Here is a 27,176-nt window from a genome sequence, read left to right as displayed (position 1 = left end):
GCCCACTGAGCCCCTCATCACCTCGTCTAGATCTACATATATGTACTTCACTATGGGATATAGTATTCAACGAAAGAGAAATATTGTCATCAGTGAATATAGCAAGGTCATTGTGAAGGGCTAACGGGGCCTGTTTATCAGTGTATTAAACAAACTAGTATCAGCTCAGGTCAACACTTGCAAGGTGGCTACAAAACAATGCTAAGCGTCTAAGATACCTCAACTGCTGGGGTACCTTAGAGGCCACAATAGCAATTGGCCTAGCAAGACGCTCCAGAAGGCACATTTTCACAGTCATCACTTGACTTTCCACCACTGATGTCCACGCCGCTCCAGGTCCAGTCCGAACAGCTACCATCGCCACAGAGAATGTAGACAGGCACTGCATCATCATCTACAGAGCCAGTGATTCCATCAACAGTGACATCGGTGATGGGGATGTCGCTGGAGGGACTACCAGTGGGACCGCCGTTCTCGTAGTCTTGCTCGAAGACAATTCCATAGTCGGAAATACCGGATATTTTGATGTTGGAGTAAGTCACACCGCTGACGGAACCAGTCTCATCGACGATTGTCTTGATACGGATACCGTTGGCAGAGTTGGTGACAGTGGAGTCAGAGATTGTTACGTTCTTGACCGTGTTGTCGTCGCGTCCTCCGATGGAGCCAATAGAGAGGCCGTGACCACCAGAACAGGTACCACCAGTGAATTCGATGTTCTTCTCTAACTGTTAGATTCACGCGAAATGGCGGTTTGCTAGCGGTGGCATAATGTACTTACCTCGCCTGAGTTTATGGCGATGCAATCATCCTGGTTTTTAACAGTCGCGCCGCTAATGTAGACGCCTGTACTTTCGCTAATATCAAAACCGTCCGTGTTGTGACCGCCGTTATCATCACCATCGGAATTATCAATGGTAATGTCGGTCAGATAGAGGTTGGTGGCTTGTACACTAATAGCCTGGACGGGCGTGTTTTTGATGGAGAGACCCTTTATCGTGGAATCCTCAAGGTTATGGGCGTACATGAACTTAGGCTTGGTCTTGCCACCGTTAGTGCCCTCGCCGTCCCACCAGCGAGAGCCATCACCATTAATGACAGCACCTTCCTCCATCGTGATAGTGATATCCTTGCCGGCAAAGCGGATGAGAGGACCATCCCATTCCTCATAACCGAAGGTGGTAGTACCCTGGAAGGTAATCTGGGATCATTGGCACCGCATATCTGCTGAACTTTATGCATCATAACTTACAGTGGTGCCATCTTCCACATCAGATAAGTCAAGAGTTTCTCCTGCGGGAACCTCAATGTCCTTGAGAACGATGGATGAGCAGCTTGAGGCGCTCTCACTGGCCGTAGAGGCATCGGTGAAAGTGCACGAGGACTTTTTCGTCAGGTCCGACACGCGTGACGGAGCTGGAGCCGCCGAAGCCAGGGAGCTCAAGGCAGCTAGGCCGAGGAGTTGGAATGAATGCATTGCGGGCTGTAAATGATGTTCTGATCAACAGAATCGATAGACGCAGTCAAAAAGAGTGGACAATCTGGTCAACAGAGAAAAAGGGCAAGGAATGGCCGAAGAAAAGGACGGGACTTGATCCTCGGTGACCATGCACCGTCTGGATGTAGAGCTTATATACATTAATACCAAGCTTCTGCTTCCGAGCTTAGCCCTTCGGAATCTTCGGGTTGTACTGCACCTTACAACGATGATGGGTGGTGCCATTGGTGGATTCTGCAGGGCGTGTACCTCGGAGACCCTATCAATCCCTAACAGCTATCTCAGCCCTAGTGGGTGTTTTGATGGGATCTAGTGGGTGCTAGCCTCCTGTGTCATTTGCCTGCTCCAGTTCCGATGCATTTTCCAGTTCGGTGTGCGCAGGCTGCCAGCATCTAGAACATTATTGTGGAAGGAAAGTATTTAATACCCATGAAAGGTTTCGGATTGTTTCAGGCAACATCGGCCCGGCCGGGGGACCTCCACTTTTAGTGATAGTTCTTGCAAAACCACGTTTCTGTGGTGGGAGATCTTCGGGTAAACTACCTACACCGTACGCAGTACGCATCAGAGTCAAGGGAAATAGTCCCTCCAAAACATTTTGATATGAAATAGTGAAGGATGGTGGAGCGGATTATAAAGAAGATTTCAATCTGATAAGAATAATTAGGACAAAGGAGAGAGTTGGGAGCATCCCATGATCGTACTCCGTAGCCACATCGCTCGTAAAACGCAGACATTGGATCGCATGGCTCTAGGAATCCACACCATTTTGATTCAGGGGCAATATTTCGGTAGATGTCCGAATCCTGCTGCCGGCCACATAGCATGCTATACCAGACTCGGACAATCTGATTCCGTTTATGGGACTATCCAGGGTGAGTATCACATTTCTTCTTCTGCCAGGAACTTTTATGTAAAACAGTTAAATAAACAATGCTTTAAGGTCTTGTTTGTTTCTTGGGTGTTTGGAGGATGATGATACCCGATAAGTGGGTCGACGTGCCAACCTTCCGGCATATCCTTTTCTTTCAAAGCAGCATAGATTTCAAAATATCGATTATTAATGAAGCCATTAGGGACAGCGTCTTGGGGGATATTGTGCGCTCAAAGTAGGCCGGCCTTGAATGATGACAATGATGACATGTCCGGTCACTTCTAGAAACCAGTTGACTAAAGCATGGTATCGATTGGAAATGCGTCGAATAGGACTACTTATCCCTTGATTAACACCCGAACACCCTCGCTATCCAAATTTACAAAAGGGATGAAGATATCGTGCTTTACTCTCACATCATCCACAGTCGTCTCGAAAAGCTCAAAATCGAAACGGTCCAAAAGCGAACTGATCACTAATAGTATCTCCGCGCGTGCCAGGCTAATTCGTGTTAGCACAGCCCGTCAATTGAAACCAAAGGGAACATACTGCATCCCGATACATTGTCTGGATCCCTTTGAAAAGGCGACCATGTATTTCTCCAGGCGCTTGCGCTCGGTGAGGTCGGTCCATCGCTCAGGATTAAATCGGTACGAATCAGGGAAGATGGATTCGTCGTGGTGCATAAGAAGACAGCTCATACTGATAGGCGTCTACCAAAGTGTTAGTGCAGGTCCAGAACGATGGCAAGGACGAGACTCACTCCAGGGGGGATAGTCCAGTCCTTGTACTTAAGCGCATTGTATGGTGCAATCCGAGGGAGACGAGCGGTAACCCCGTACGAAAGGCTGGTGGATGATGTTAGCGTTGACCCGAACAGCCACAAGAGGGCTCATACCGAATTCCTTCCAGCATCACACTGGTCTGTCAAGTCTGTCAGCGAGGGTCAATGATAGGATCGGCTATTCCTTACCAGATAAGGCAGCTGTTCCAGCTGGACCAACGACGGGTCAGGACCCAGGGTACCCAGCTCTGCCTTCAGTTTCTTCATCAATTCCGGGTTGTCAAGGAGGTAGAACAGAATATAGGTCATTGCTTTAGCTGTGGTTTCAGCGCCAGCTGACACTAGAATCTGCATCTCTTGCGCCAATCGGGATTCGCTCTTCTCCTGCGCCGGCAGCTCGCTGCCCAGAATGTCGTCGAATATGGTCAGTCGCCCATTCTTGTCGACTGCATGAGACCCTTTCTCTCGATGGTTTGTCGCAATGGCGTGGATCATCGTACGGCAGCGTCGCTGAAAGTCGAAGAACAATTCCATGCCTGGGTTGAGCCACGCTGTCACTGACTCCGGAAGGGAAAGCAGGAGGGGCAGCAGAAAAGCGACAGGTCGAATGAATACCAGCGTCCTGGCTGTGCCCGTGAGAGTGTGATACCATTGCGGTATGAAGTCAGGTTCATCGAGGTAGTGATAGCCATCACCCATGGTATAGTCGGTGATCACATCGGTTGTGTAGCAGGTCAAGGCATGCTCGATATGTAACGGCTTTCCGGTATTCTTCCACTCCTGTAGTCGGCCACAGAGCTTGTTGACCAATGCCTTGAGGACGGGCTCCTGTTGGCGGATGCGCATCGTGGAGAAAAACGGATTCATATGCGAACGGATTAACCGGTGACGGAAATGGTCCTCGGCTGTAATCAAGGCTAATGGAGCATTGAAAGTGCGCTGATAATAATTGTACTTGTTGCGCGGGCTGTCGCGGGAGTAGATAACTTCGTAGTAGTCAGGATCACTGACATGTAGTTCGGTCGGACTAATGCGGACAATAGGGCCTGGCATAGTGAAAAGAAAAAATAATATTATCAGCGCATCGTCGGAGATAAAACTCATACAAGTGTGGTAGAGGACAAAAATCACCCACCATATTTCTTGTGCAATTCACCAATATGGAAGGTAAACTGGCCACAACAAATAGTGTCCCAGTAGAACTCATAGAACACCGTCAACGCCGCGAGACGAGGACCAGGGAAATGGGCGATTGGAGACAGCCAAAGGCGATAGACGGCCACAGACAGTAGGTACCCTACTGCCACAACCGTCGCAGTGGCATACGGATGCGACAGAAGGAGGCGCAGCAACTCCATAACAGGGATGACAGTAGTGGACGACGGGGCAGGCTCTCATGATAGATAGTAAGAGGGTGCAAGGGAAGGGGGGATTTGATTCGTGTATAAATACAGTTGACGTTAGTTTCCACTCTTCAGGTCAGATTTAGTCTTATTCTCTCCGCTGTCACTGCTGCCCACTGTGGTCATTGCAAGTACAAGTGGTGTGGGTGCTAGGGCCGGTAGATTGGGACAGGTGAAATGCTGATTCCCAGCACGACGGGTTGGGATAGGTAGTGGTGGACCCCACAATCTTATTAATCGGGGTCTGCTCCCAATGCCAGGCCGAGCAAAGCTCAGCAGAGACGGGAATGACAGGAAATAATGCCATTGTTGTCTGAACAGTGGTCTGGGCGTTACTCCACATGTGGATATCACTGACCAGTGGACGACGACGAACTCCCCGAAGGGCGATAATTTCCTTGATTGCCAGAGGCTAAGGGGTGACTATTGCTGTTAGACTCCAGTCTGTCCTGCACCCTCCTGATAATACGGGTGATCGAAGCGAAGGAAGCAGTATTGATCAGAATCCTTTTTCCAGCCCACAGGAAAGCTGATAAACCCTAAATTACCTCTGTCGATCGGACTCAGCTGTCATATCGAATAAAAAAAGTCTCATTTTGACAGAATTGTTTAAATTACTGTTCGCCCGGGATTTGGTCCAAAGAATTACTTGTCTTTCCCCCCTTTGCTACCCGGTGATAATAAACAAGGGGAAGAGAGCTTCATGTGACGCATGGCCCATGCAAGCAGAAACTCCGAGTAAAACGGCTGGCTGGACTTGTGCATGATTCTTGCATGAACTCGACCCCAATTCGTCTTGTGATCCTGCAGCTAAGAAGCAAAGGCCGAACCCCCCCATCATAAGTTGTCCTGTGTTTGGTTGGGTTCTCCTCCCGCATGATGTCGATCGATTTCCGTTCGTTTCCACTGTTCCGTCAACTTGAGATCCACCCAACGATCAACTCATCCCCGAATTAAAATTCCTGTACACTATAAATTTGAATAAAAAGTACACAAGGCTATTTCGTGACAGTCTGGATAGTGGGGTGCATGAGGGAGGACGGTAAAAATTATCCAGTGATTACTCTCCCGCTGGTCTGCCTTGTCTATCGTACTCTACATCTTATGTAACGATTGAGCTCCTCTCTGGTACGTAGGGTGTTGGAGCGTTACAAATCTCTAAACGGTGCATACCAACCCCTGGAGCAATGCGTCGCTTTCCAGTTACCAGCGTACTGCTTGACTGGAATTTTGATGCATCCCCAAACCGCCTACGGTAGTCCAGAATGAATCATCTGAGAACGACGATCACGGGCCCTCTGAAATACCTCCGACTGTTGTACGGTCCCACATACCTAAATCTGCTCCAACAAGTCGATGTACTGTGTAATAATGTGCATGTTGGCGCACGGCATTAACTGCTGGACCAAAAAGCCTAGGCTTAATTGACTAGGGCAATGGTCAGACCTTGTGTATCCTAATAAACAGTACATACAGTGTGGTTAACGGTGTAATAAGCACAGGCAGCAGATTTTGAACATGCCCTGCATATGTATGACGAGCGGTGCTGCCAAGTTGTGACAGCCAAATGATATATACTGTGGATATACATGGTCTAAACATTGCCCTAGTCACTTTGGCCTAATATATAATATACATCCCCGTAGCCAATCTGCTGGCATTTCCGTACACTCTTGTTTGGTCCCAACACTGTTCATACCCACTACTCCGTACCGGAAACTTACTATAGGCAGCGGATGTGAAAACGAGGGAACGAAACCTGAGAATCGAGCAAGTATAAAAAGCAGCAGAAAATTACATACGGTCGATATTATCTGGTAGGTGAAACCATCCTCTACCATACGGAATTCTGCACACTGTAGGATAAAAATCACCTGCCGTGAAATCCTAATTGTTCTTTTGTAGCTTCGGTAGATGAGCTAAAGCAACAACTCTTTCGAGGCTAAGGATTGGAACTCTGTCCCTTGATATTGTTGGTCCATGAGTGATACGAGTCCTTCCTTATTGTCCACCTTTTTCAAGCTTCCTGAGATCAAATGCGACAGTTATGCGGACGCCAACATCCTAAGTAAGCCGATAGCACATTCAAGCAATTCAAGCAGATTCATGATCACACTCTAATGAGACTCCCAGGACGAGAAAACAGTATGTGTATAATATGCTGCCCAGGCTTTAATCCTTGATGTGCGTTGAGCCGCACAGAATTCCTGAATCCGACGGATCATTGTCGTTGAAGGACGCAGCCCTGCCGCATTATACCTCATATGCCATTAATCTTCGGATAAGCAAAGAGCTAGTGTATATCCGATTTTCTAGTGCCGTGCAAAGGCCATAATAAGAAACGTGCCTGGGATTATCGCATGATCTACTTTTTGTCTCTTCTATGTTGATAATACCGTGACTGGTATCTGAACTACGTGGCTCGTCGCCAGAAGACATTGCAAAATCGAAGAATAAGCAGTTGATACAATACAGGCTAATGGTTCTTCGTGTGGCCTGTTACGTGCTTCCTAATAATTCAACGGAGATCTGAGATAATACTGAACTAGGCATAGTCAATGGCTACCAAGTGTTAACTACGTGATGTAAGAAACAACGGGTACGTACACTGCTCATAACACCGGTCTTCGGCTATTGATTAATCGCATTTCGAATATTTACTACCGACGAATACAAGCTCTCTTGCGGCGTGGTCTCAGTGTTGTGCGTGTTTGGTTTTTTGGCTGTGAAACAGATGCTCGATTGGTAGAAGCTTGGTCCAAGACTTGTCATGGCCTTGGGAATTGTAGATGTGGCCGCAGTTCTTCCCGTTGAATAGCGCTCGGTAGCTTTCTATATGAGCGGACATGGCTGAGCGAGATTTGCTTCTTTCTTCTATAAGGACCTAGAGCCACCTAAGCAAAATCCAAATTCGTGGAGCTAGGCAGCAAGTCTACGTGTTATTGGCATGCTGTGCCCTGTACAGCCCTAGTGGAGGCATGGCAGCCATCTATCTACCTTGCCCAGGGAAATCCCAATCGTCACTAATCCAGTATGACATTGCTTCCATCAATGAGTCGATGCGGATTAGCTAGCCGGCAGCCGTTGTCACGTAGTGCCGGACGCGTGAATGAGTATGTATAGCTCCTGTTTAGGCTCTCGAGGGACCCTCTGACCAAATAGTAGATGAGCTTCTCCCCGAAAGATTGCGTTTATGGCCTGGAAAAGGATGATGTGACACAGGTAATCGCTCCTATTATCATTTTTCCCACGCGGTCAGCCAGCCTGGATGTCTTGATTTCTCTTTTTACATAGCAAGAAACTCTATGACTGGCTATTTTTATTACTGAACGAGACCCGGCGGCCTCGCTTAAAATTAGACATCGTATGGCTATATTCAGTTCATCAATATGACAGCACATTAGTTGCACCCGAGATCGGTGCGCTGATGCGAATGCCTAATTCAGAGCGCACATGGCCTGCCTGCTCGTTTTCCTCGAATACCCTGTATGAAAGGTGCTCCATTGATAGACTCGTCAATGGTCAGACATGGCCGCTGCTAAGAGATGGGTGGAACACCAACAGAATCGTCGAAGGCAACAGTCTCGGGCGAAAAAATTTTTGGGGAAGTCTAATTGCACTTGAACACTTGAGGTTCTCCTGCGCCTTCTGCCCTGTTCTATGGACTCGGGCAAGCCTCATAGCGATGCTTGGCGTCAGCATTTATCTACAGAGATGTATTTTCAGGATCCCCTGGCATGTTGTTGTCTTTAATTTTTTATTTAATGTATTTTTATTTGAGGTGGAGGCTTGGGACAATATGTATGTAGCAACAAACTTCGCAACGGCAATCCACATTATCATGGTAGAAAGCTTCATCCGCTATCAACAACTCCCGTGACTCAGGTGGCAGTTGCCTCGGCAAGCAAGCATAGGGATCCTGACAGTCCTGACAGAGAATCTAGACAAGAGAATTGGTGGTTCTGTTATCGTTGCCGGACATTCTTTTCCAATGCTCCATAAAAGACATTCCAGCTTCACGATTTTAAAGCATGTCACCCTCCCTAGGAATAATGGTGGGACAACATCCAACCCCGCCTTGTCAGCCGTAACTTACATCAAGTGGAATCCGAGCACACGATCCATTTATTTTTCCTGCCGTAAATTCCTTAAGCTCTCGCAGGATTATCGAGTCTCTCTGCAGCTAAAAAAAAAAGCTCCATGGCATTCTCGTCGCCCAAGATTCTTGGGTTCCTGGATCTCCCGGCTGAAGTCCGCTTGACAATTTACCATTACCTCATTCCAACCATTCCGATTCGCAACTTCACTTTGATAAGGGGTCGTGGCTCAAAGACAGTTGCGCTTCGGCATGATGGTGAACGCTGCTGTCCGGCGCTCCTGCGCGCCAACCGTCAGATCTATAATGAACTTGTTCGCGAATGGTACGGATCCGCCCAGTATGAAGTGGTTCTCGACACAAAATACATCATGTTCTGCGGGCGTATTATTCCACCGTATGCACCAGTTCCATCCACAATCCGCTTTGTGCACTCGATGAAGTTATGCGTATCTATCCAAGGGACACCTCAATATATCCACAGTCATTCTACTTTGGAACATCTCCTGGGCTTCCAGGACCGCCTTGCTGCTATCGCACGCGTCCTATCTGATAGGGTTCGCTGTCGGTTGCACTACCTATGCATTGAAGTTGGAGTCAATATCCCACTTCTGTTGAGTCTGTGTAAAACACCCACAGGGATGTTGGAGTTGCTTAGTTGGAATTTAGGTCCCCTAAAATTCCACGTAAGGGGTTTGGAATGGGTGGAGTGGGAGCTCAAAGAACAAAGCTATGGGATTCAAAGCGAAGAGTTCCAACAGTCTTATGCCGAACTTAAATCGATCATGTGCGGTTTTTTGGATGATATGCGACAGCAAATGTCCACACCAAAAGATGATGAAAGGACATGATAAGCAGTTTCCATAATGCCATGCTCATCACCTTCGGCCCATAGGTTGTCTCACTTGCCCTTTGATTCTCTATTCAATTTCGATTCATTCTTCTGCCAACTGTTTCGCGTTTCGATTATGTGTGCCAATGAATCAATCAAGAAAGATTCTATTCGCCTGTTGGAGCCTAGTCTCCTGCTTCCGCCTCCCCTACATATTGATTGTCATTAAACCATTCTTGCGGGGGCCCACAATATGGAATGGAACATGCATTCCATCCCTCAGCAAGGTTACCTTTCCCAGAAGGGATGATTCAGGCATGGACCTACAGGGTAGGTTAACCCATAATTGGTCCCTTTGTGTCGACTACCCTTGACACTTGCCAAATACTGGGGTTTATCAGTTCGTGGGGCCATGAATAATGGACACCAAAGCTGGAACAACAGAACATTCTATGTAGAAATACGTCAGCATTCGTCGCTCCACAGACGGAAGACGGGAAAATCGAAAGAGATAGATGCGAATGATCATACGTTATAGGCATTTATGAGGTGATTGGACTTCACTTCCTTGTACTTTGGACCGAGACCATAAACAAACAGCCAAATTTCGAGCCTGCGCAGTGACACCTACCACCATAGGAGATCCTCGTAGCTTACAGAGCGAAATTGAAGGCATGCAGCTTAATTGGGCAACTAAAACCACTTGATCAGTGAAACCGGCCCAATTTAAACAAATATCATTGGTTTGGTCCTGTTTGGGATGTCTTGCGGTTCATGGAGCGAGAAACCATCAGCCAAGGCCCATAGTTGCTCCGTGATGGTAATTGATGTCTCTCGAGATACTTCATCTCGGTCAGCACGAGTCAGATGGCGATAGGGATTTCTTGGATCATTCTCCTCCCCTGCGGAGCGGAGGGCCCTCTTCACTCGGCAGGTGCTCCCCACAGCCACTGAAAATGGTGGGATATCCTTTGTGACTACTCCGTACCGATCCTGCTCCAATGGTGCATCCCTCCTCAATTGTCACCCAAGGGGGGTATCGTAATATTTGCTCCAATGCAACCGTCATCTCTAATTTTAACCGGGTAGCCGAATTCACTGAATTTCTACATGACAAGACGCTAACATCATTCCCTGCCGTAAAAATTCCCACGGAATTGAAGCTGATGCCCAATGATGATTAGACTCTTGTCAAGAGCGGTGAAGCTGGTCAGCTCAGTCGCTAGATCGAGAAGTAATGGTCGAAGAGGGGACCTACCTGAAATTTATTAAACAATCCTTGCAGATTATAATGTTGGAACCATGAACCCGTAGGAAGGGCGGTTGAATAAAGGTTCCAGAACCAACTCTGGCAACAATGTTCTTCAAAAATCCCATTTCGCGTATCAGATATCTTCTCGTAGGTCACGATTCGGGATCCCAGTGATTGTAGTCTTGTACTACTCCACGAGGACGGTGGCGAGCCTTCGTCAATGAGGCGGTCAAAGGATTGTACCTAGATGACAAGGTAGTCTGGAGGGAATAGGTAAAACGTACATCATGCCGGAGGCCATGCGCTCGTAGTCTTCGCACATGGACACATAGTTGAGACTACGAGCGATATCAATGATTTCAGGTCGCTTCTGAGTTACAGCTACTGAATGATTTGAGGGATCGTTGACTTCGGTTGATTGAGAAATTGAGAGTTGTGGCTATTGCAAAGCCGATGAGATGACGCTGATATCGCCGAAGATCTTCCGGAGACGGTAACGCTAAGAAGGGCTTAAACGGGGATTCGTTAGTGCCTAGATGGGAAGCCCGTTAGCCTCCAATAACGAGTTAGAAAGATGTACGCAGTATGCAGTAAGTACTGCGAATTAAGGAGACTTCCATGGTTGCCACCTTGGCAGGTACCCTGTCATATATAATAAAGCAAAAACTGGCATCTCACTTACCCAGCCGGAAAATGAATCTTAGCAATGGTATTGGGATTATGACTCGTGCTTGTTTATCCTGAATTGAGCCTTCCTTTCCCATCTCAGCTATTCCCGTGGTGACTACAAGATTCATTTCGAAGGCAGGAGACGATGCGTGGCAGTAGCGGGGACAGCGATGCAGACCTCCGAGGGAGTCACACGCTTAGCCTGATATGCGGTGATCTTGACGTTGAAAATTATGATACTAGCTTATAGAGAGCGGTGGTGCCAGCTTGACGTTTTCCTTGGAGTAGAACACAAACTCCGTGGTCTGTGCGGCATAGAAGCGATCAAGGTCCTGGTATCCTAGAGCGATGTCTTTGACATGGCTACCATGACTGTTAAGAATTTCATGTCTCTTACGCATGGCTATAGAAGAACCAACACTATTATTACAGCAGTGAAGGGAGGCTGAGTGGTGTCTGTACTCTAGTTAGTGATGGTATACCAGACAGTAACTTTTGCCATACGTATGATTAGTTACCTCGGTTATACGCTCCGTCCACTGGGTTTCGAGAGACTCATAGCTAATTGCACCTGCAAATTTCGCAAGCATAGGACATCAGTTCTTCATTTCAAGAATGTCTGCGTAGCTCTTCAGCGATCGCCCAATCAGGTTAACAAGCTCCCAAATATAATCGGCAGTGAATAGACGCGCCCAAAGACGAGTAACAATAGCACTAAGGCGTGTATTGTTGGCTAAAAGCCAGTCCCTTGATACACCATGTTGGGTTTCCATAACCATCTCAATCACGAATTCTAGTAGCTTGCTTTCTTGTTCTGTGAGAGGGGGTTCCGGATTTGGAAGTGTTGCTACTTCTAGCCATTTTGCAAGGAGTACAGCGCACTCCAGGGAACACAGAGCATACTGGTTTGACCATGATACGACCTGTGTATGCGCCACGAAATTGATTCCCAACTTGATGGGTGTACTTAGAGCATGGGCACAATGCAGTGCAGCCCTTGTCAGACGGTCGCTCCTTTCGACAGATAGATTATCATTCAAAGACTGAGCAATCTGGTCGGGTTTCCAGGTCTGAAGACGTCGCGCAGAACTGAAGTCGGCATTCAAGCGAATATATGCGAGACGTAGAAGTGCGGTCGATGTAAAGGATAAGGGTCCGTGTGGATTAAAAGGATCAATAGACGCCTCCTGGTTGTGTTCCCAGCACTGGCACCAGTGCTCGAGTGCCTGCTCTAGGGAGATAATCTCTGGAGCAGCCAAAATGTTTCGGTTCAGGCCAGGGAGACGATATGTTTTTTGAATCAGCCATATGTTCTGAAGTATGGCATGTATCAGTACATATCCTCCCATGGATGAGAAACTCTCAAGTCGTCCCTTAGCACCAGATCCATGCGTGAAAAGAGAGCACAGAGCGTCCTGTACTTTCGGCTCTACTTCGCTTTGGCTTCTTTCCGCAATCCATTGCTCTGCACTGGTGGCCTGCCACTCCTTCTCAGTGCAGGGTAGATCCAGGCTGATATCTTCTGTCAAAATCATGGGCGGCAGATCGAACACAATAGTATGAATATTGAAGAAACAGAAAACCACTAAGGTGGTACGTTTCCATTCTTCGCTCTGTATCCAGCTTTTCCACGAACCATCCTGCGTTGGAAGTTCGTTGAGGCCTCTCTTCCTCAACAACGTTTCCATAAAGCTTCTCATATATAGAGCTTCGGAATACGGTGGTTCGTGTTCAAACCAGCCTGAAACGGAAGTAAGTAGGAGAAGTGCCTGTACTGTCTCCATAATGTCCCGGTCTTCTGACTCTGGAATTCTATCCCTAGTCCTGTCGGAGATAACGCTTGATTTATGAAGTGCCCACTGGAACTCCCGGCGAATGTGTTCCATCGTTACGATTCGAGCGACATAATAAAGGTTTAAACTCGTATCAGGCTCACGACAGTACTGTGCACCTAATGCAGCCATAGAGAGAAATAGATGGAGAGGAAGACAATCTACTTCAAGAGTTGGAATATGCTTGAAGGGATAATGGTCATGGAAGCCCGTAAGATAGCCGGTCAAACACCTTGACAACGCATGTCTGGAGGGAATAAACGGGTCACGGATCACATTTGCATAGTCCAGTAGGGAGGCCACTAGCCGATCCCTACATTGCGTCGTCACAGATAATGAGCTTTTCGGTTGACGACCCTTATAAGGCGTGTGGGATTCCTCCGGCTGGAGTGATGGCAATTGAGTCCCATGACGAGGAAGAACAGAGCTTGTCGGTGTCGCCATATCATGCTGCACCCTTTCTGTATCTGCAGATCGATCATAAACAGGCTGTGCATCAAAGTTGAATGCCGGAAAAAGCGGGAGAGGCTGATAAGACGGAGAATACGGATGACTCGGGAGAGGAATACTGTCCAGAAAAGATGTGAAATCATCATCATAGGAGCTACATGCCCCGAATGTTCCAAATGATTCGGTAAACCCGGTCTGTCCATGAGGCGCTGTATTGTGAGTAGTTGACACCGTAGGAGTCACGTCGGGGGTGAACGGCTGGCTCCCAGTAAACATCTCGTGGCCTGTAGAAGGAGGGGCGGCGGATGAGCCATCGGTTATAGCCGAGGCCAACATATTCAGCCCGTCAAACACACGATGGGAGGGGGACGAGGGTGAGTCAGACGATTCGCCTATAGCGGCTGACTGTGAGCTGTGCGCGAGACGCTCATGGCGGGCCAGCAGATCCCTTGACTTAGTCAATTGCTAGAACTGTAGCTCAAATATATAAAACGTACTTGCGCGTGAAGCACTTGGGGCACTTCTCGCACTGAAACGGTTTTTCTTTTGTGTCTGGCACGATGTTAGTTCAAATATCCTCAGATTTAGGTATGGCTGACATACGAGACCGATCGTGACGTTGCAAATGTTCTAGCCTCGCGAATGTTCGAGGGCATCGCTGACATTGAAATGTCCTGGCAGGTCTTACCATCGCGACATCAGTTTCTGTCACTACAGTAGGTACTAGTATCAGAGACAGGCGTTAAGCAATATGCCCTTTCACTAGGTACGGATACCCGAGGATAAATGTTGATGTCGGATTGTCGGATGAGAAGATTGCCAAGCATACCGATCGGACGCCAAGTATTTCCGGAGGTTCTTCCGTCAGTGGCAAGAGAGCACAATCTATTGGGGCGGACAAAAAAAAGAAAGAAAAAGAAACAGGGAAGGAAAGACAAGAAAAGAAAACTCCTTATCGTGATGGATTAAAATATCTAAAATGATAGCCTATGGATAATAGGTAGTAATTAGTAATTAAAGGAGCTACAAGTACAAGAATCAGCCCAACCCAATGAGTCAAGCAAGCTGTCAAGATGATTCTCAGTAAATTAGGTAGTTTGGGCGACTTTATCTTATTAACCACTGATCTTGCTTCCAATCACACACATTTGGAAAACTCATTATCCTTCTAGTTTAAAAAGCTCAATATTTATACATTGCCTACTGAGAACCAAGACACTAATTATCAGTACCATTATTACCATGGCATTTTCTGTTAATGGGGCATGCAATGGAGACGAATTGATACCACATAGAGACTAATATACTGGTACTACAGCTTCTATAATTGGGCGTTGTCATCAGTTTGGCCTCGGATCCGAATAAGAGCACTAGAAAAGAGTACATTGTGCTCTGCGTCGAGTACAGCAATAGTTAACGTATTCGGTAAGGGAATGGGCCGTGTAAACGAGTGGGCCGCTTCCGTATTCCATACTAATCAGTCACTTTTTGAGCTCTTATATCTCAGCCATAACTTATCTAAAATGCTTTATATTTGTCGAATAACATATTGAAATACATTTAATGTTAGTATTCAAGTCTTATAGAATAGCAGTCTGTATATATAGAGGTAATATATATTACATTGTAATTTTTAGTAATTTGTCTAATACTAGTATTTTAAGCTACCAAAGCAGTTGACAGAGATATAAAGTAAAAAGATATGTTCTAAGGTTTATATATAGCTTCTATATATACACTGTTATAGTATAGCTAATGATGGTTGAGATATGAGAACTCAAAAAGTGACTGATTAGTATGGAATACGGAGGCGGCCCACTCGTTTACACGGCCCATTCCCTTACCGAATACGTTAGTGAGCAAACCGGTTAATGACTCATCATTCCCCAAATTGGAGGAATAAAACATATTAGTAAGGAACTTGCCGCAAGTGGGGCACATGGGAGGGGAATAAATGGATTGGAGATTGGAAAATCTCCCCCAATTTTCCTCCTACTGACAGAAAGCCCAGAAGACCAGATAACACGCGTAGTACTTCATCTGGAGTAAGTAACGAAGATTGGATTTGTACCACCAGAAACCACCCATAATACTGTGAATATTACTCAGTGAATCCCAACGATTCGGTCACTCGAGCTTTTATCATCGGGATCTCCAATTCGGGGAACACCAATCCACAGAGTACGCAGTACACAGTCAAGCTCGTGGGCCTTTTCTCCAAATTTTGACAAAATCGGACCCATTTTTCGGGACTTTCGTGTCATAGGGAATTTCTGACCCTTATAAAGCGACAATAGGTCCCCTAACCGTAAAATGGGATTAGAAAAAGACGGACGACGATTTTCACAACCTTCCAACTATGGGGTCCGATTATGATAACTCCAATCCAAGCAACGTGAACTCGAAGGAGACGATCTGTACATCGAAATCCGACCTAGATCAGAAGCAGGTTTCACCTACTCAAGATATCGAATATCTCTATCTAGAACTAGAGACGCCTCTTCCTACCCCCCTGATTACATCTCCACCAGGACCAGGCCAGTCACCACCGCCAGAATGTCCCGACCTTAAACAATACATATCTCCGTTCTTGTGGCCGAAATGGCGAAAATCAATGATGACATGGATCGCCTGTGCAGTCACTGCTTTGGCTGGATATTCGGCAGGTGAAGTCAGCCCACCATCAACCGAACTGAGAGCAGAGTGGAACATCGGGCTGGTCGTGTATAATCTGTCCATTACTATATTCTGTATAGGATTCGGCTTAGCGCCCATGGTGCTAGCTCCATTTTCTGAAATAAACGGGCGAAGACCGATTTTCATTGGAAGTGGGATCATCTTCGTCGGTACGTATTGTCCGGAACTTGAGATGACAATCGTGAGCTATAATGACACATCGCTAGCAACTATCATTGCATGCGGCGGAACGCACAAGTTCGCAGGTCTTCTAGTGGCTAGATTTTTCCAGGGAGTGGGAGGATGTAAGTGGTCTCTCCCCCTTAGCGTCGCCATCAGTACTAATACCCAATGTCAGCAACTTTCTCAACCATGGTTGGTGGTGTCATAAGTGACATCTATCACGCTGAAGATAGAAACACTCCTATGGCTCTGTTTTCTGGAGCAGCGCTTTTTGGAACAGGCCTTGCACCGCTCATCTCGAGCGTCATTGTCCATCATAGCACATGGCGCTGGATCTACTATTCCCATGCAATTGTAGCTGGGGTGTTTACCATTCTGATCTTCCTGTTCTTTAAGGAAACAAGAGGCAGTGTCATACTAAGTAGAAAGGCGACGGCATTGAACAGGTATTACGAGGAACTTGAGGCGGCGGGCCACGTCGGCGTGATCATGTGCGACAGCCAACCTGGTTTAGAGAAGCAGAAACGGATCAGATGGAAGGTCAAAAGCGACGAGCAGCGTCAATCACTGGGCCAGATGATCAGCATTTCATGTTACCGCCCATTGCGTGAGTCAACTAAATTTTCCCAATCCAATATCATATTTGTAAACTGATGAGTCCAGATATGCTTTGTACTGAGCCCGTGGTGTTCTTCTTTTCCCTTTGGGCGGCATTCAGCTGGGCAGTGTTGTATCTGCAGTTCGGTTCTGTGCCACTCGTCTTTCAGAAAAGCCATAAATTTAATTTGGAACAGTCAGGCGCAGTCTTTACCTGTAAGCAAGCTCTATCGCCTCCTACTAGTTGATATCTTGCTCTGACAGTCCTAGCTATGTGTGTCGCTGTCATCCTGGCCACGACCATCAGCATCTATCAGGAAAAGATTGCCATGAAATTCTGGAAACTCCCACACACGCCTGAGGCCCGACTATACTTCGTATGCGTCCAGTCTGCGTTGATGCCTATCGGTTTGTTTTGGTTCGGATGGACATCCTTCCCATCTGTGCCCTGGATTGTCCCCACACTGGCTGTTGGGTGTGCTACGATGGGCATCTTATCCATTTACCTTGCTGTCTTTAACTATCTAGCTGATACCTATCATCGGTATGCGAGCTCGGCTATCGCAGCACAGTCTTGTTGTGAGTTGAGACGTCAGCATTATTATCCCGGGGGAGTAACTAATCAGAAATATCAAGGTCGCAACCTACTGGGAGGCATATTTCCCCTGATTACAAACGCTCTATTCACCAATCTTGGCTATCCTGGTGCATCAAGTTTACTGGGCGGAATTGTAAGTTGACTTTCGATTCAGTGTTATATATATATACATTGATTGTTCCTAGGGCGCACTACTGACACTGGTTCCTTGGGTTCTCGCGTTCTATGGCCCAAGAATCCGTGCCAAAAGCAAGATGGCAAGTGTATGTGTCCCTATGCAGTAATTACTATTCCTTCTTAAACAAAGTGAGAGATATTGACTATTTTCAGGAACTGGCTCGCTAGCCTAAAAAACCAAAAAAAAAAAAAAAAAAAAAAACCCCGAACAATATTATACATAGACTTACTTGATAGAGTAGACCTGCGACTGAGAACAAATTATATTAATTCATGGTGGGAGGGATAAATACATGTTTAACCAAACAATATATCATGGAAGTTAAGCGTTATACTCTAACGGACCTTCTGCGGCAGCCAAATTACATTGTCGGAACAGCCGTACCTCGCTGTCTCCAAAGGCACCAACAACAGAATGTAGAATACCGTGGTTGTGAAACAGCACCAAATCACCCTCTTCCCAGTCATGGGGGTAGACGTACTGGGGTTGGATGGCGGGCCGTTGGAGCCTGTACACAATTGCGCGTACCTTGGCTAGGTCGTCGATAACCGTTCCATCCTGACAGTGGATTTTCCGAACGGCAGACGGGTGTATTTGCAAAGCAGGGCTCCCAGTTACGGGGTTCTTCCACACCATTGGTAAGATCTGGATCTTCGACTCATCGACTGGGGGAAGCTCTGATATTGGAAGCTCTTTGCCTTCGGAGTACATGCCCAGACCGGTAGGCAGCGCACGAGCAGAGCTCATCCATATATACCTACGGGTGTTGTACCTCGTTAGTTACGGATTGGTCCCCGATGGGTTAAGGAAAGGAGTCGTACGGATGAGGCGCATATTCGATACGACTCGTCATCGCGAACTCCTTATCCTCAGATGATAACATTTCAAACATCTTTTCCCCACTGACAAATGCTGTGGTACCCAAGGGCACGTCGAGGGTCTCATCCGATCCGTCATCGTATCGCAGGGTCTGCCTGCGGCCCTTGGGAACCTTCACAGCTAGCAGGGTAGTCACTCGCGGAGGATAAAAGTCGTACAGAGCCGCATCAATGTGCCACCGATAGAAACGAGTAAAATCATGGTCTTCCTCTGCAGGGATCGGGTCCCGATGAAAAGTGCGATGATGCGGGTGCTTCAAGTTGATGTTGGTCAAACCCTCAAAAGAATCAACGTGACCATGTCCGATAATTTGTACCTGGGGTTGGTGGGGAACCGTTTTAAGATCGGGATGAAGGATACTTTGTTTGGTGCCTGCTGTCTTTCCATGTCCGTACTGAGAAGCAGAAGGGTCAAATCTGCGAGTGAGGAGATACTGTGCTTTTGGTGTGAGATGGAGTTGGTTCTTGACGACAACGACCAGGTGCTTGTATAAAGCATCGTGGATAGTGGTAAAAGAATCATCTGTAAACCCTGTCAATTTTCCTTCCTTTCAAGCATCTTTTGCCCACAACAAATGGTCGTGGTAGCAATTACCGGTCAAATTCTCTAGATCGACGTCATCGACAACAGCCCCAAACGTGATGTAGGAGCCTTTGGGAGGTCTAAGAAGACAGACGGATGGCATCTTTGAAAAAGAGCGCGAGAGAAAGAGGCCCGAAAATAGTGATCTTGCTTGTCTATTCATATGGTATGGGGTTATTTGTGTGATTGATTCTAATATATACTTAGCGTCGTGAGTTCCGAGATGGCGGACTTGGCCGCATGCGGGTAAGCCCGAGTCAATTTATCAGTCTCTTATCAAGCTTATCTCTTCTGGGTTACGTAGGGTACTGATAACCCAAATCCCTTCGTACAATCTACATAGCGTTGTAGAAATCGAGGGATGTTGACATGCTCTCGTCTTTTTCCCTGAATCAGGACGCAGTGCCACCACTATAGTTAGTCAGCTCCAATTACGTAATAAAATCTCTCTGAACATCTCACCTACCGTTATCCATGTTGGCAAATAAGGACTTGCAAACCAACCTTTGGAGGCCATCTTGCCCCTCCAGACTGAGCCATCCACACCTGGAAAGGAGATCACTGGCCATACGTCGAGCAGAGGCCTTCTTATATATGGAGTCATCAGGGAGGGTGACAACAAAAGAGTAGTAAAAATAAATCGGTCTCCTCCACCACAGTCATCAGGGCAACGACTTTGGCATCAAATGGATTCTCTTCTTGACGAATAGTACTGCTGCAGGCCTTGGAAGCGGCCTTTGGTGCTGTGCTGGGGATAAATTGTCTCTACGAGCTTTCCAATACTGAGAGATACCTGTCCCTGTGTATGGGTGAGGGATCGCGCATGCATTCATTGCACTGCCTATCTTAGGTTCTCAATGTAGATGATACTGTCGCAAGTGTAGAGCCGCACAACTCTGCAAGATTCTTTTCCTAGCTGCCTGGCTCAGAGAGATTTGCATATATTCAAACAGTACTGTCACATCACCGTTTAATCTTTCAGGTAAATCATATCTCTTTTGGAATCACCACAGCTCTCAAGGAATCTCGCCCGGTAAGTGCCGATTACTCCCCGCAGACAGGGGTTAGTACTAGTTGCACTACCAAGAAGACCACGCCGTACGCAGTATTGCTAGTGTAGAACACTAGGTCCTGCTACTGACGAAAAGCGGCTTCATAGAAGTGCATAAAAGTCTCTGGGATAGACGAAATTGTTATGGACCAATGCATACAGTTCTGGACCCATATGGTCGACAATAAGGGCGCGCAGGAGAAAGATGAATCCTCTCGTTTGTATTAAGGTTTCTAAGGGAGGTATATTAATTGAGCATACGACTTCCCAGAAAGGGCTATACAGAAACTAAGTACCTCTGGATTCTACGAGGGGGTTTCAATTTATCTCCTTTGGTCCCATCGGTTAATAATAGCTTCGACATGGTTAGATGGAACCGTGAGACTTATAGCGACAGGATACTTTGATCGGATGTGAACTGATTTTGTATATTTTGTTCGTTCCGTTCATAATATATAATGATAGACATAAGGCAAGTGCCTTCCGGTTGCATGACATAATGATCATCTACTGGTTGTCAGTAGGTGCACTAGAGTTTTACCCTACCTCAGTATTCCCGGTCTTTAAAATACCATGATATAACAGGCTTTTCCATGGGTTCCCTTTTATTTTATGCCCTCTGCTGAAGCGTCTGGTGTCATTACCTCCAAAGGTAGTAGGTACAGTAACCGGTACATCAGCAATGCGCGAACAGTTTGCTGGCAAATAAAGAAATGGAACAATCTAGGTCATGGAAAACATCGTAATATCAGGGTCACAGATAATATGACTGTTTCCGTTTCCATGGTAGACAGGGCCGGTTCGCCACCTGCCGCAGCGTATCCTACGGTCAGTGATATCACATGCGGGGGGTCCTCACCAAACTCGCTGGGATGAACAATCGATAAGATTCAATCATGACATCTCTCCTCGTCATAGTAATCTGAACGCAGCTGGATTTTAGTTCATTTAAAACTCTCACGCCGAATTGTCGCGATAGTCACCATTGATTCATACTGTGTATGTGCTTGTGATGAATGGAAACGCGAAAATAACATGGCCGCCTTTTCATCCCGGAATCTGACACAACAAGTGCAATGTGAGTTTCGGATGTTGAGGAGAGCCGCTAGTTCATCATTCATATGCATACGACTTCTTCCAGGCCAGCGGCGGCTGACACATTCGATCATTTACATGAAGGCCCCTGGCAACCAAAGCCCATCAGCACTGGATTTTGAAAGACAGGTTTTGAACCCAGAGCGAGCTGAGACATGCAAGTCAGGTACAGACGACGAAGTAGCTCGCCACAGATCATCGTACGATCCGTCCAAGACTACACCTGAGAGCGAATATCTCGCAGACGAAGAGGAATGCAGTATTGGAATGGAGACACATCATCCTCTTTTCATCAGTCCAGCCAGGAAGGAGGTCAGCGAGATGCTCAATCCGATGATCGGCGGTGCTGTTCATGGGGCAGATAGGTTGGGCCCTAGTGCCCGAGGCTGGACCAGGAAGCACAAGGAGGTGCATATCAAAAATATACCTGGTGGACCATTTGATCACTACGAGAAGCTACTAGACAATCTGAGGAAGGCTCGACAGGGTGAGTTTTTCTCCTGTGAGGATTGGTAGTAATTCAAATCTACTTTATCGCATTCCGTTTATGCCGACTCTGTCACAGATCGAGCGAATAACCGCGGATCCGACGCTGGTCCATCGAATTGAATGAAGCGCACATTGGAATTGGGACTACTTTTTCTTTGCGGAAACCTGAAACACCAAGATTTTGTCGTGGATGAAAGAAAATACACTAGCGGAATATACACTGGGAATAAACCGAAGAACCAGGTTGATAAATTGTGTAACGTCCAAGCGTAGACTTGTCCATCCTGCTTTTACATATCAGTTCCGGTTGGACAACCCCTAAGCATAGAGGTCATGATGGATTTGCCCTATCCATATGGCACATAAGTGAGTTCAAGGGTCGGTATTTGCCAGGTGTCCCACAACTGGCTTCGTCTTCTTAAACTCAACCGCAACCACCTCACCGAATTGAGAATTGATGTCTTCCAGTGAGCGTTTTTTTGTCTCCGGGAAGAAGAAATATATAACAGGGATATATAATGTGGTGGGGATGATGAGTACTAGGAAAAATCTCCACGAAATTCTTTCCAGGGCGATAGGACCAGCTACTAACACAACAATAGTCGCTGCTTGCTGATTCCAGATGGCAAACCCTGCACCCTGGGGGCGTATCCGGGTTGGGAAGATCTCGCTCATGTACAAGTACTGAGTAGCGTCGATGCAAACTCCCCAGAAGAGGATAAAAAGATAAATAAAAAAGCATGCTGCGATCTGGCCTGATTTGTTGGACGAATCCGCATACAGGGCTTGAAGGACACACTCGCAGATAAGGGACACGAGAATACCAGAAGCTCCCACCAGGAGTATCGGACGACGGCCAACCTTGTCGACAATAAGGGCTGTTGTTATATTCGCAGGAATGGACACAGTCAGCCAGATGCCAAGAAGCAGGAGTGGCCTCCATTCATCGAGACCAAGTGTCTTAAACAAGACCAGGCCGTAGTTTGAAAGGATGAGGACCTGAAATGAGATTATTAATATCAGCATGCTAAATTCTCATGGCACCAAATCCCATGAAACGCATGGAACATGGGCTTACACCTGTGAACATGTTAAACCACATCATTGAAGCCGCTATAAGAGATCTTTTCCTGTTCGGTGCTGTTCGCAATAGTTGAAACCGAGGACTAGCTTCACGAATCTGCAGGTCGATTTCGAGTTGTTCTTTGATTTGCTGGAACTCTCTTGTCGCTATATCGTGGTTGTCATCTCCCTTTCTAGAATGGAGTCGCTGCAGAACGTCTTTCGCCTCGGCATAGCGCTGCTTTGATACCAGCCATCTCGGTGAGAATGGTAGCCAGGGAGAACCGACCAGCATCATTAGAGCCGGCACGCATTGGAAAGCCATAGGGAAGCGCCAAGGGAAAGTCGAGGTTGAACCATTCTGCGTCATGAAATAGAGGCCAAAATTTAACCAAGCTGACAGCGAGTATCCAACTCCAAACATCACACCATGCATGGAGACCATCAGCCCTCTAAGCTCCGGCGGTGCTATCTCTGACTGATACACCGGTATACACGTTCCCAGTATACCCAATCCAAGTCCTGAAACGAACCGAGCGAAAACAAACATCCCAACATTGACTGATCCTGCACACAACGCGGCTGAGATGACAGTCACAATAGCCCCAATCTGAATTGTTCGCTTTCGAGATAAAGCATTTGCTGACCAAGAATTATATATAGTGCCCACACATGCTCCTGCGGACTGTACCCCATTAAAAGCACCTAAGAGCTGCGCTGTGCGATCATATCCAGGTGTTCCTTCAGGAGCAAGGTTGAGTGAACTGTAGAATGAGGGTTGTCCGATGACACCACCAAGGACGGCAAGTGAATAGGCACAGGACGTTGACCCTAGGGCAACATAGACAACTACGAGTAAATTGGTAGTATTGAAGGCCATTGTTGTTGTCGCAAGAGTCACGATGAATGGATCTGATTTGGTTAACCCAGTGTTGCTCAGCAGGGCTTAAGTACTCCACTGCGGGGAACTTTATGGGGAGTCTTGGACGAGAATAGACCCAAGAGTTGATACACTATTGGCAGGCAATTGCTTGGATTCACCACAAAACCTCGTATGTGGGGTGCATATGCGGGGGTATTCTTTGGGAGAGCTTTCGTATTGTCCGTAGCCCGAGGTCTTCTCGGGATCACCGTTTGATACGGGTAGATGAACAAGCATTTAGGGCAACATGATGTTTCTGACCAGGGATCCTTCTGCAAATTGGATCTAGGGCATTATGTAGTCAGTAAAGGATATTAAAGAGCTTCCGCTTCTCCAGTTCGGATACCAGAATCGATCGACATGTTCGTAGAAATGCTAATCACGGCAATATGAACTTGAACTATATTTGCTCTAATCATCCATATAGCCTTCTAGATGTAGCCACTCTGCTAAGAACGCAGTCATCAACAAGCTCCAGTCCTCCACTGCGGCCAAGTCTAAATGCTGACCATCGTCATCTAGGGTATGCCAAACTCCAGGAAAACCTCTGAATGGATCGTAATCAATGATGTGTAGGATCTTAACCCCACGGCTATAAAATGGAACATGATCGTCTACTATGTGACCTGGTCTGGCTTCTCTGTCTGAATCAATAAACCATGATCTGACGGCAGATGTATCTTTCTTCGTGCTAATCGATTTGAATTGGCCCAGTTGTCTGAGGCGAGCTTCAAGTCGAGCGATGTTCTTATATACCCAGTGCGTCGTATTGTAGTTGGAGGCAATAACTGGCTCCGATGTGCCTAACAGGTCCAAGAGAACAAATAACGATATCGACGCTAGGCGATTCGGATATCTGGCAGTTGGTGGATACTCCTGCATCTCCCAATCGGCTGCAAGTGTCCTAGAGCCATACAGATCATCGACAAGGTTCGAACTGTCGTCAGAGAACCTCTCCTCTCCGTCCGTGAAGATGACTTGGATGCCGTGAGTGTCATTGGAGGGATATGCCTCACTGCTCCACTTGCGGGTTAGAGCTATATAAATGCTACGAACAGCGTGCATAATTATGGCGCAGGGCGCAGCACTATCAATTGCCCCTATGAATCCAGTCGGTTTTAGTTTGCTATCTGCATGGGCGACAAGTGTGAGCCTCGCCGTATCACCTTCGTTTATGCCCGGGGGGTCGCGAAAAGCAATGAAGTTAGTGAAGGATATTTCCCTGTTATTTGACACGGGTGTCTGAGCCGTAAAATTATGTAATTCTATCTTCCATTCAGGTAGTGAGGACCGGAAGAAATTGACAAAGTGGTCCCGGACAGCCTCCGCACCAGGTGTACCTGGTACCCTTGTCCTGAGAATGGGCGCCAGAATGGGTCCGTGATAGATGTCAAAATCCAAACCTGGTCGTGGAAGACGTCTCAGTGTGTCATCTGAGACGGTTTTATATGCACCAATGAGACAAACAGAAATGAGGACTAAGGTGGATACAATGCCTTGAACGCATCTGAGTAATACCATTTTGTAGTAAGGATCGTATATGTATGTATTTCCCTCTATTGTCGCATTAACAGGGCAAGTCAGTCTGCGGTGATATCCAAAGCGGAACGCGGTGCTAAATATGAAAAGTCAAAAGATAATGACGGACTTCTTCATGAAAATATACCGACAGATTGTTATACGGATCTGGAAATTAAATCGCAATAGGAGCTCAATGTTTCAACGTATACTTATGTACCGACACCTGTGTGACTTCCAACTGCCCTGGAGAAGCTCATCAGCCGGAAGAGATAAGTATTACCCGAACTGGTGTCATGATGTCTTTCAGCGCAAGGGCGCTGTTGACTCTTCAATCTCCACGATCGGAGTAAAATAGTGGGTCTGATTTGCGGTGTGCGAAATAGGACGATTGTATTGCTAACTACTCGTTGGATGGAAGCTAATAGCCAGTAAGTCACACAACAATGGTGACCCTCAAACGGAGAGGGCGTCCTGATTTGGCGGAATACAGATGAAACAAGAGGGAGAAAATAACGCTGTAACAAGAAGAGAGACGCAGTAGATACAGTAGAATCAAACGGACGAACGCGTACAACCGACGTAGTAACGTAAAAGTGGAATTTTCCGACGCTGAGACTGCGGGGGTTGAATGGTCAGGACTATCATTGCCTGGCGGCGACTTTTTCTGTTTCTATGATATCAATTGGGTTGGTAAGGTATTGAGAGTAGGCCTTTACGCCGCAAAGTCGTTCTCATACCTGAAGGCTAGGTAGATGATGGTTTTGGGCGGCGACAAGTGCGTGTTCCTGCCTTCTGTTTCACTTTCGTCCTTGCATATAATTTGTGTTTTTCATTCCAGCGGCATATTTCTGGCCGAGGACAAGCTGGAAGCTATGAGCTCCGTTAGATCGGGGAAGGACATCATTCCTTGGTACTTGCTTGAGGAAACAGCCCTCAACTCATTAGAGACAGTGCGATTCATCCATGAAATATAGACCGCGTTAATTAGAGAAAGGCGCTACCCAATTCTAAGGCATCAGAGTCGCCATTCCTATATCATTCCACAGTGTGGCCTGTTGGCCATGTATTATTCCTTTTTGTTCCAACTTGGTCTCCTGTCTACAAGAATGGACTCATCCACTGGCTATACTTTCAGTTTGTCAGCCAGAACAAAACCTAATCAATGTCTCCACCTTACTGGGGCGTGGATGGTTTTGAAGAACAGAAGCTTGGACGTTGTCATTGGCGGAGTACCACGACGGACCGGGGCCGGGGGCGATAATAGGTTGTATAATAGATAATACAAAGTACTTTGGTTGCTTCCGTATCAATATTAGTGGAGTGGGTGACATATAAATGTCATATACATTTCCGAAATGAAAAACGATGGCACTGAAGACCAGCGGAATCGCCAGCTGACAGACCTCTCTGATATGGCAGCCATCGTGCAGATTCTCCGCAAGACAAGACACGATAAACCATGGAGTGTAATGGCTGAACGCTTCTCCAAATGCACCTGATGCGTTCCCCGCAAAAAGAGGAGTCACACAGTCATACGCTATTTGGCAATGCAACTTGCGATTCCAGGGTTCCAACCTGCAGCGGATAGTCTCCGGCAGCGCACCTCCGGCCATGGACTATCAAGCATGCCAAGCATCTCACGGAAAAATCTCC

At 46.8% G+C, this 27,176-nt stretch overlaps 9 protein-coding genes across 9 annotated transcripts; 2 read left to right on the top strand and 7 right to left on the bottom strand.

The window, feature by feature from the left end:
* Nucleotides 1–192: 192 nt before the first annotated feature.
* BDV59DRAFT_64508 (glycoside hydrolase family 28 protein) lies at nt 193–2,051 on the bottom strand. The gene is made up of 5 exons (XM_073696825.1): nt 1,823–2,051; nt 1,698–1,767; nt 1,253–1,628; nt 782–1,201; nt 193–719 (listed from the first exon to the last, which is right to left on the bottom strand). Exons 3-5 carry the CDS (start codon nt 1,475–1,477, stop codon nt 261–263), a joined length of 1,104 nt encoding a protein of 367 aa, XP_073546240.1. The 5' UTR covers nt 1,478–1,628; nt 1,698–1,767; nt 1,823–2,051; the 3' UTR covers nt 193–260.
* Nucleotides 2,052–2,517: 466 nt separating this feature from the next.
* On the bottom strand, nt 2,518–5,202 carry BDV59DRAFT_64516 (cytochrome P450). Its single transcript, XM_073696826.1, has 6 exons — nt 4,292–5,202; nt 3,346–4,202; nt 3,271–3,296; nt 3,136–3,220; nt 2,922–3,085; nt 2,518–2,873 (listed from the first exon to the last, which is right to left on the bottom strand). The coding sequence occupies exons 1-6, from the start codon at nt 4,512–4,514 to the stop codon at nt 2,711–2,713; spliced, it is 1,518 nt and encodes a 505-aa protein (XP_073546238.1). The 5' UTR covers nt 4,515–5,202; the 3' UTR covers nt 2,518–2,710.
* Nucleotides 4,181–5,196, bottom strand: BDV59DRAFT_181826 (uncharacterized protein). Its single transcript, XM_073690295.1, has one exon. The coding sequence runs from the start codon at nt 4,900–4,902 to the stop codon at nt 4,663–4,665; it is 240 nt and encodes a 79-aa protein (XP_073546239.1). The 5' UTR covers nt 4,903–5,196; the 3' UTR covers nt 4,181–4,662.
* Nucleotides 5,203–8,704: 3,502 nt separating the features above from the next.
* Nucleotides 8,705–10,036, top strand: BDV59DRAFT_181824 (uncharacterized protein). Its single transcript, XM_073690294.1, has 2 exons — nt 8,705–9,937; nt 10,019–10,036. Exon 1 carries the CDS (start codon nt 8,760–8,762, stop codon nt 9,504–9,506), a length of 747 nt encoding a protein of 248 aa, XP_073546237.1. The 5' UTR covers nt 8,705–8,759; the 3' UTR covers nt 9,507–9,937; nt 10,019–10,036.
* A 1,712-nt stretch (nt 10,037–11,748) lies between these two features.
* Nucleotides 11,749–14,581, bottom strand: BDV59DRAFT_181807 (transcription factor domain-containing protein). The gene is made up of 4 exons (XM_073690293.1): nt 14,294–14,581; nt 14,188–14,242; nt 11,913–14,138; nt 11,749–11,864 (listed from the first exon to the last, which is right to left on the bottom strand). Exons 1-3 carry the CDS (start codon nt 14,379–14,381, stop codon nt 12,005–12,007), a joined length of 2,277 nt encoding a protein of 758 aa, XP_073546236.1. The 5' UTR covers nt 14,382–14,581; the 3' UTR covers nt 11,749–11,864; nt 11,913–12,004.
* A 1,114-nt stretch (nt 14,582–15,695) lies between these two features.
* BDV59DRAFT_64449 (major facilitator superfamily domain-containing protein) lies at nt 15,696–17,999 on the top strand. The gene is made up of 6 exons (XM_073696824.1): nt 15,696–16,536; nt 16,594–16,671; nt 16,725–17,156; nt 17,213–17,362; nt 17,417–17,725; nt 17,783–17,999. Exons 1-6 carry the CDS (start codon nt 16,050–16,052, stop codon nt 17,884–17,886), a joined length of 1,560 nt encoding a protein of 519 aa, XP_073546235.1. The 5' UTR covers nt 15,696–16,049; the 3' UTR covers nt 17,887–17,999.
* A 172-nt stretch (nt 18,000–18,171) lies between these two features.
* Nucleotides 18,172–19,580, bottom strand: BDV59DRAFT_181803 (TauD/TfdA family dioxygenase). The gene is made up of 3 exons (XM_073690292.1): nt 19,396–19,580; nt 18,744–19,323; nt 18,172–18,679 (listed from the first exon to the last, which is right to left on the bottom strand). Exons 1-3 carry the CDS (start codon nt 19,544–19,546, stop codon nt 18,244–18,246), a joined length of 1,167 nt encoding a protein of 388 aa, XP_073546234.1. The 5' UTR covers nt 19,547–19,580; the 3' UTR covers nt 18,172–18,243.
* Nucleotides 19,581–22,390: 2,810 nt separating this feature from the next.
* On the bottom strand, nt 22,391–23,960 carry BDV59DRAFT_194205 (MFS sugar transporter; the record flags this gene model as incomplete). The annotated part of the gene is made up of 2 exons (XM_073692355.1): nt 22,391–23,017; nt 23,097–23,960. The coding sequence occupies 2 exons, from the start codon at nt 23,958–23,960 to the stop codon at nt 22,391–22,393; spliced, it is 1,491 nt and encodes a 496-aa protein (XP_073546233.1).
* A 453-nt stretch (nt 23,961–24,413) lies between these two features.
* On the bottom strand, nt 24,414–25,523 carry BDV59DRAFT_194204 (glutaminyl-peptide cyclotransferase family protein; the record flags this gene model as incomplete). Its single annotated transcript, XM_073692354.1, has 1 exon — nt 24,414–25,523. One exon carries the CDS (start codon nt 25,521–25,523, stop codon nt 24,414–24,416), a length of 1,110 nt encoding a protein of 369 aa, XP_073546232.1.
* Between the last annotated feature and the right edge of the window lie 1,653 nt (nt 25,524–27,176).

This window comes from Aspergillus ambiguus (assembly GCF_047715705.1).
Source record: "Aspergillus ambiguus strain CBS 117.58 unplaced genomic scaffold BDV59scaffold_24, whole genome shotgun sequence".
Lineage (NCBI taxonomy): Eukaryota > Fungi > Ascomycota > Eurotiomycetes > Eurotiales > Aspergillaceae > Aspergillus > Aspergillus ambiguus.
The sequence above is the reverse complement of the archived record's forward strand: the minus strand, read 5'-3'. Positions and strand labels throughout refer to the sequence as shown.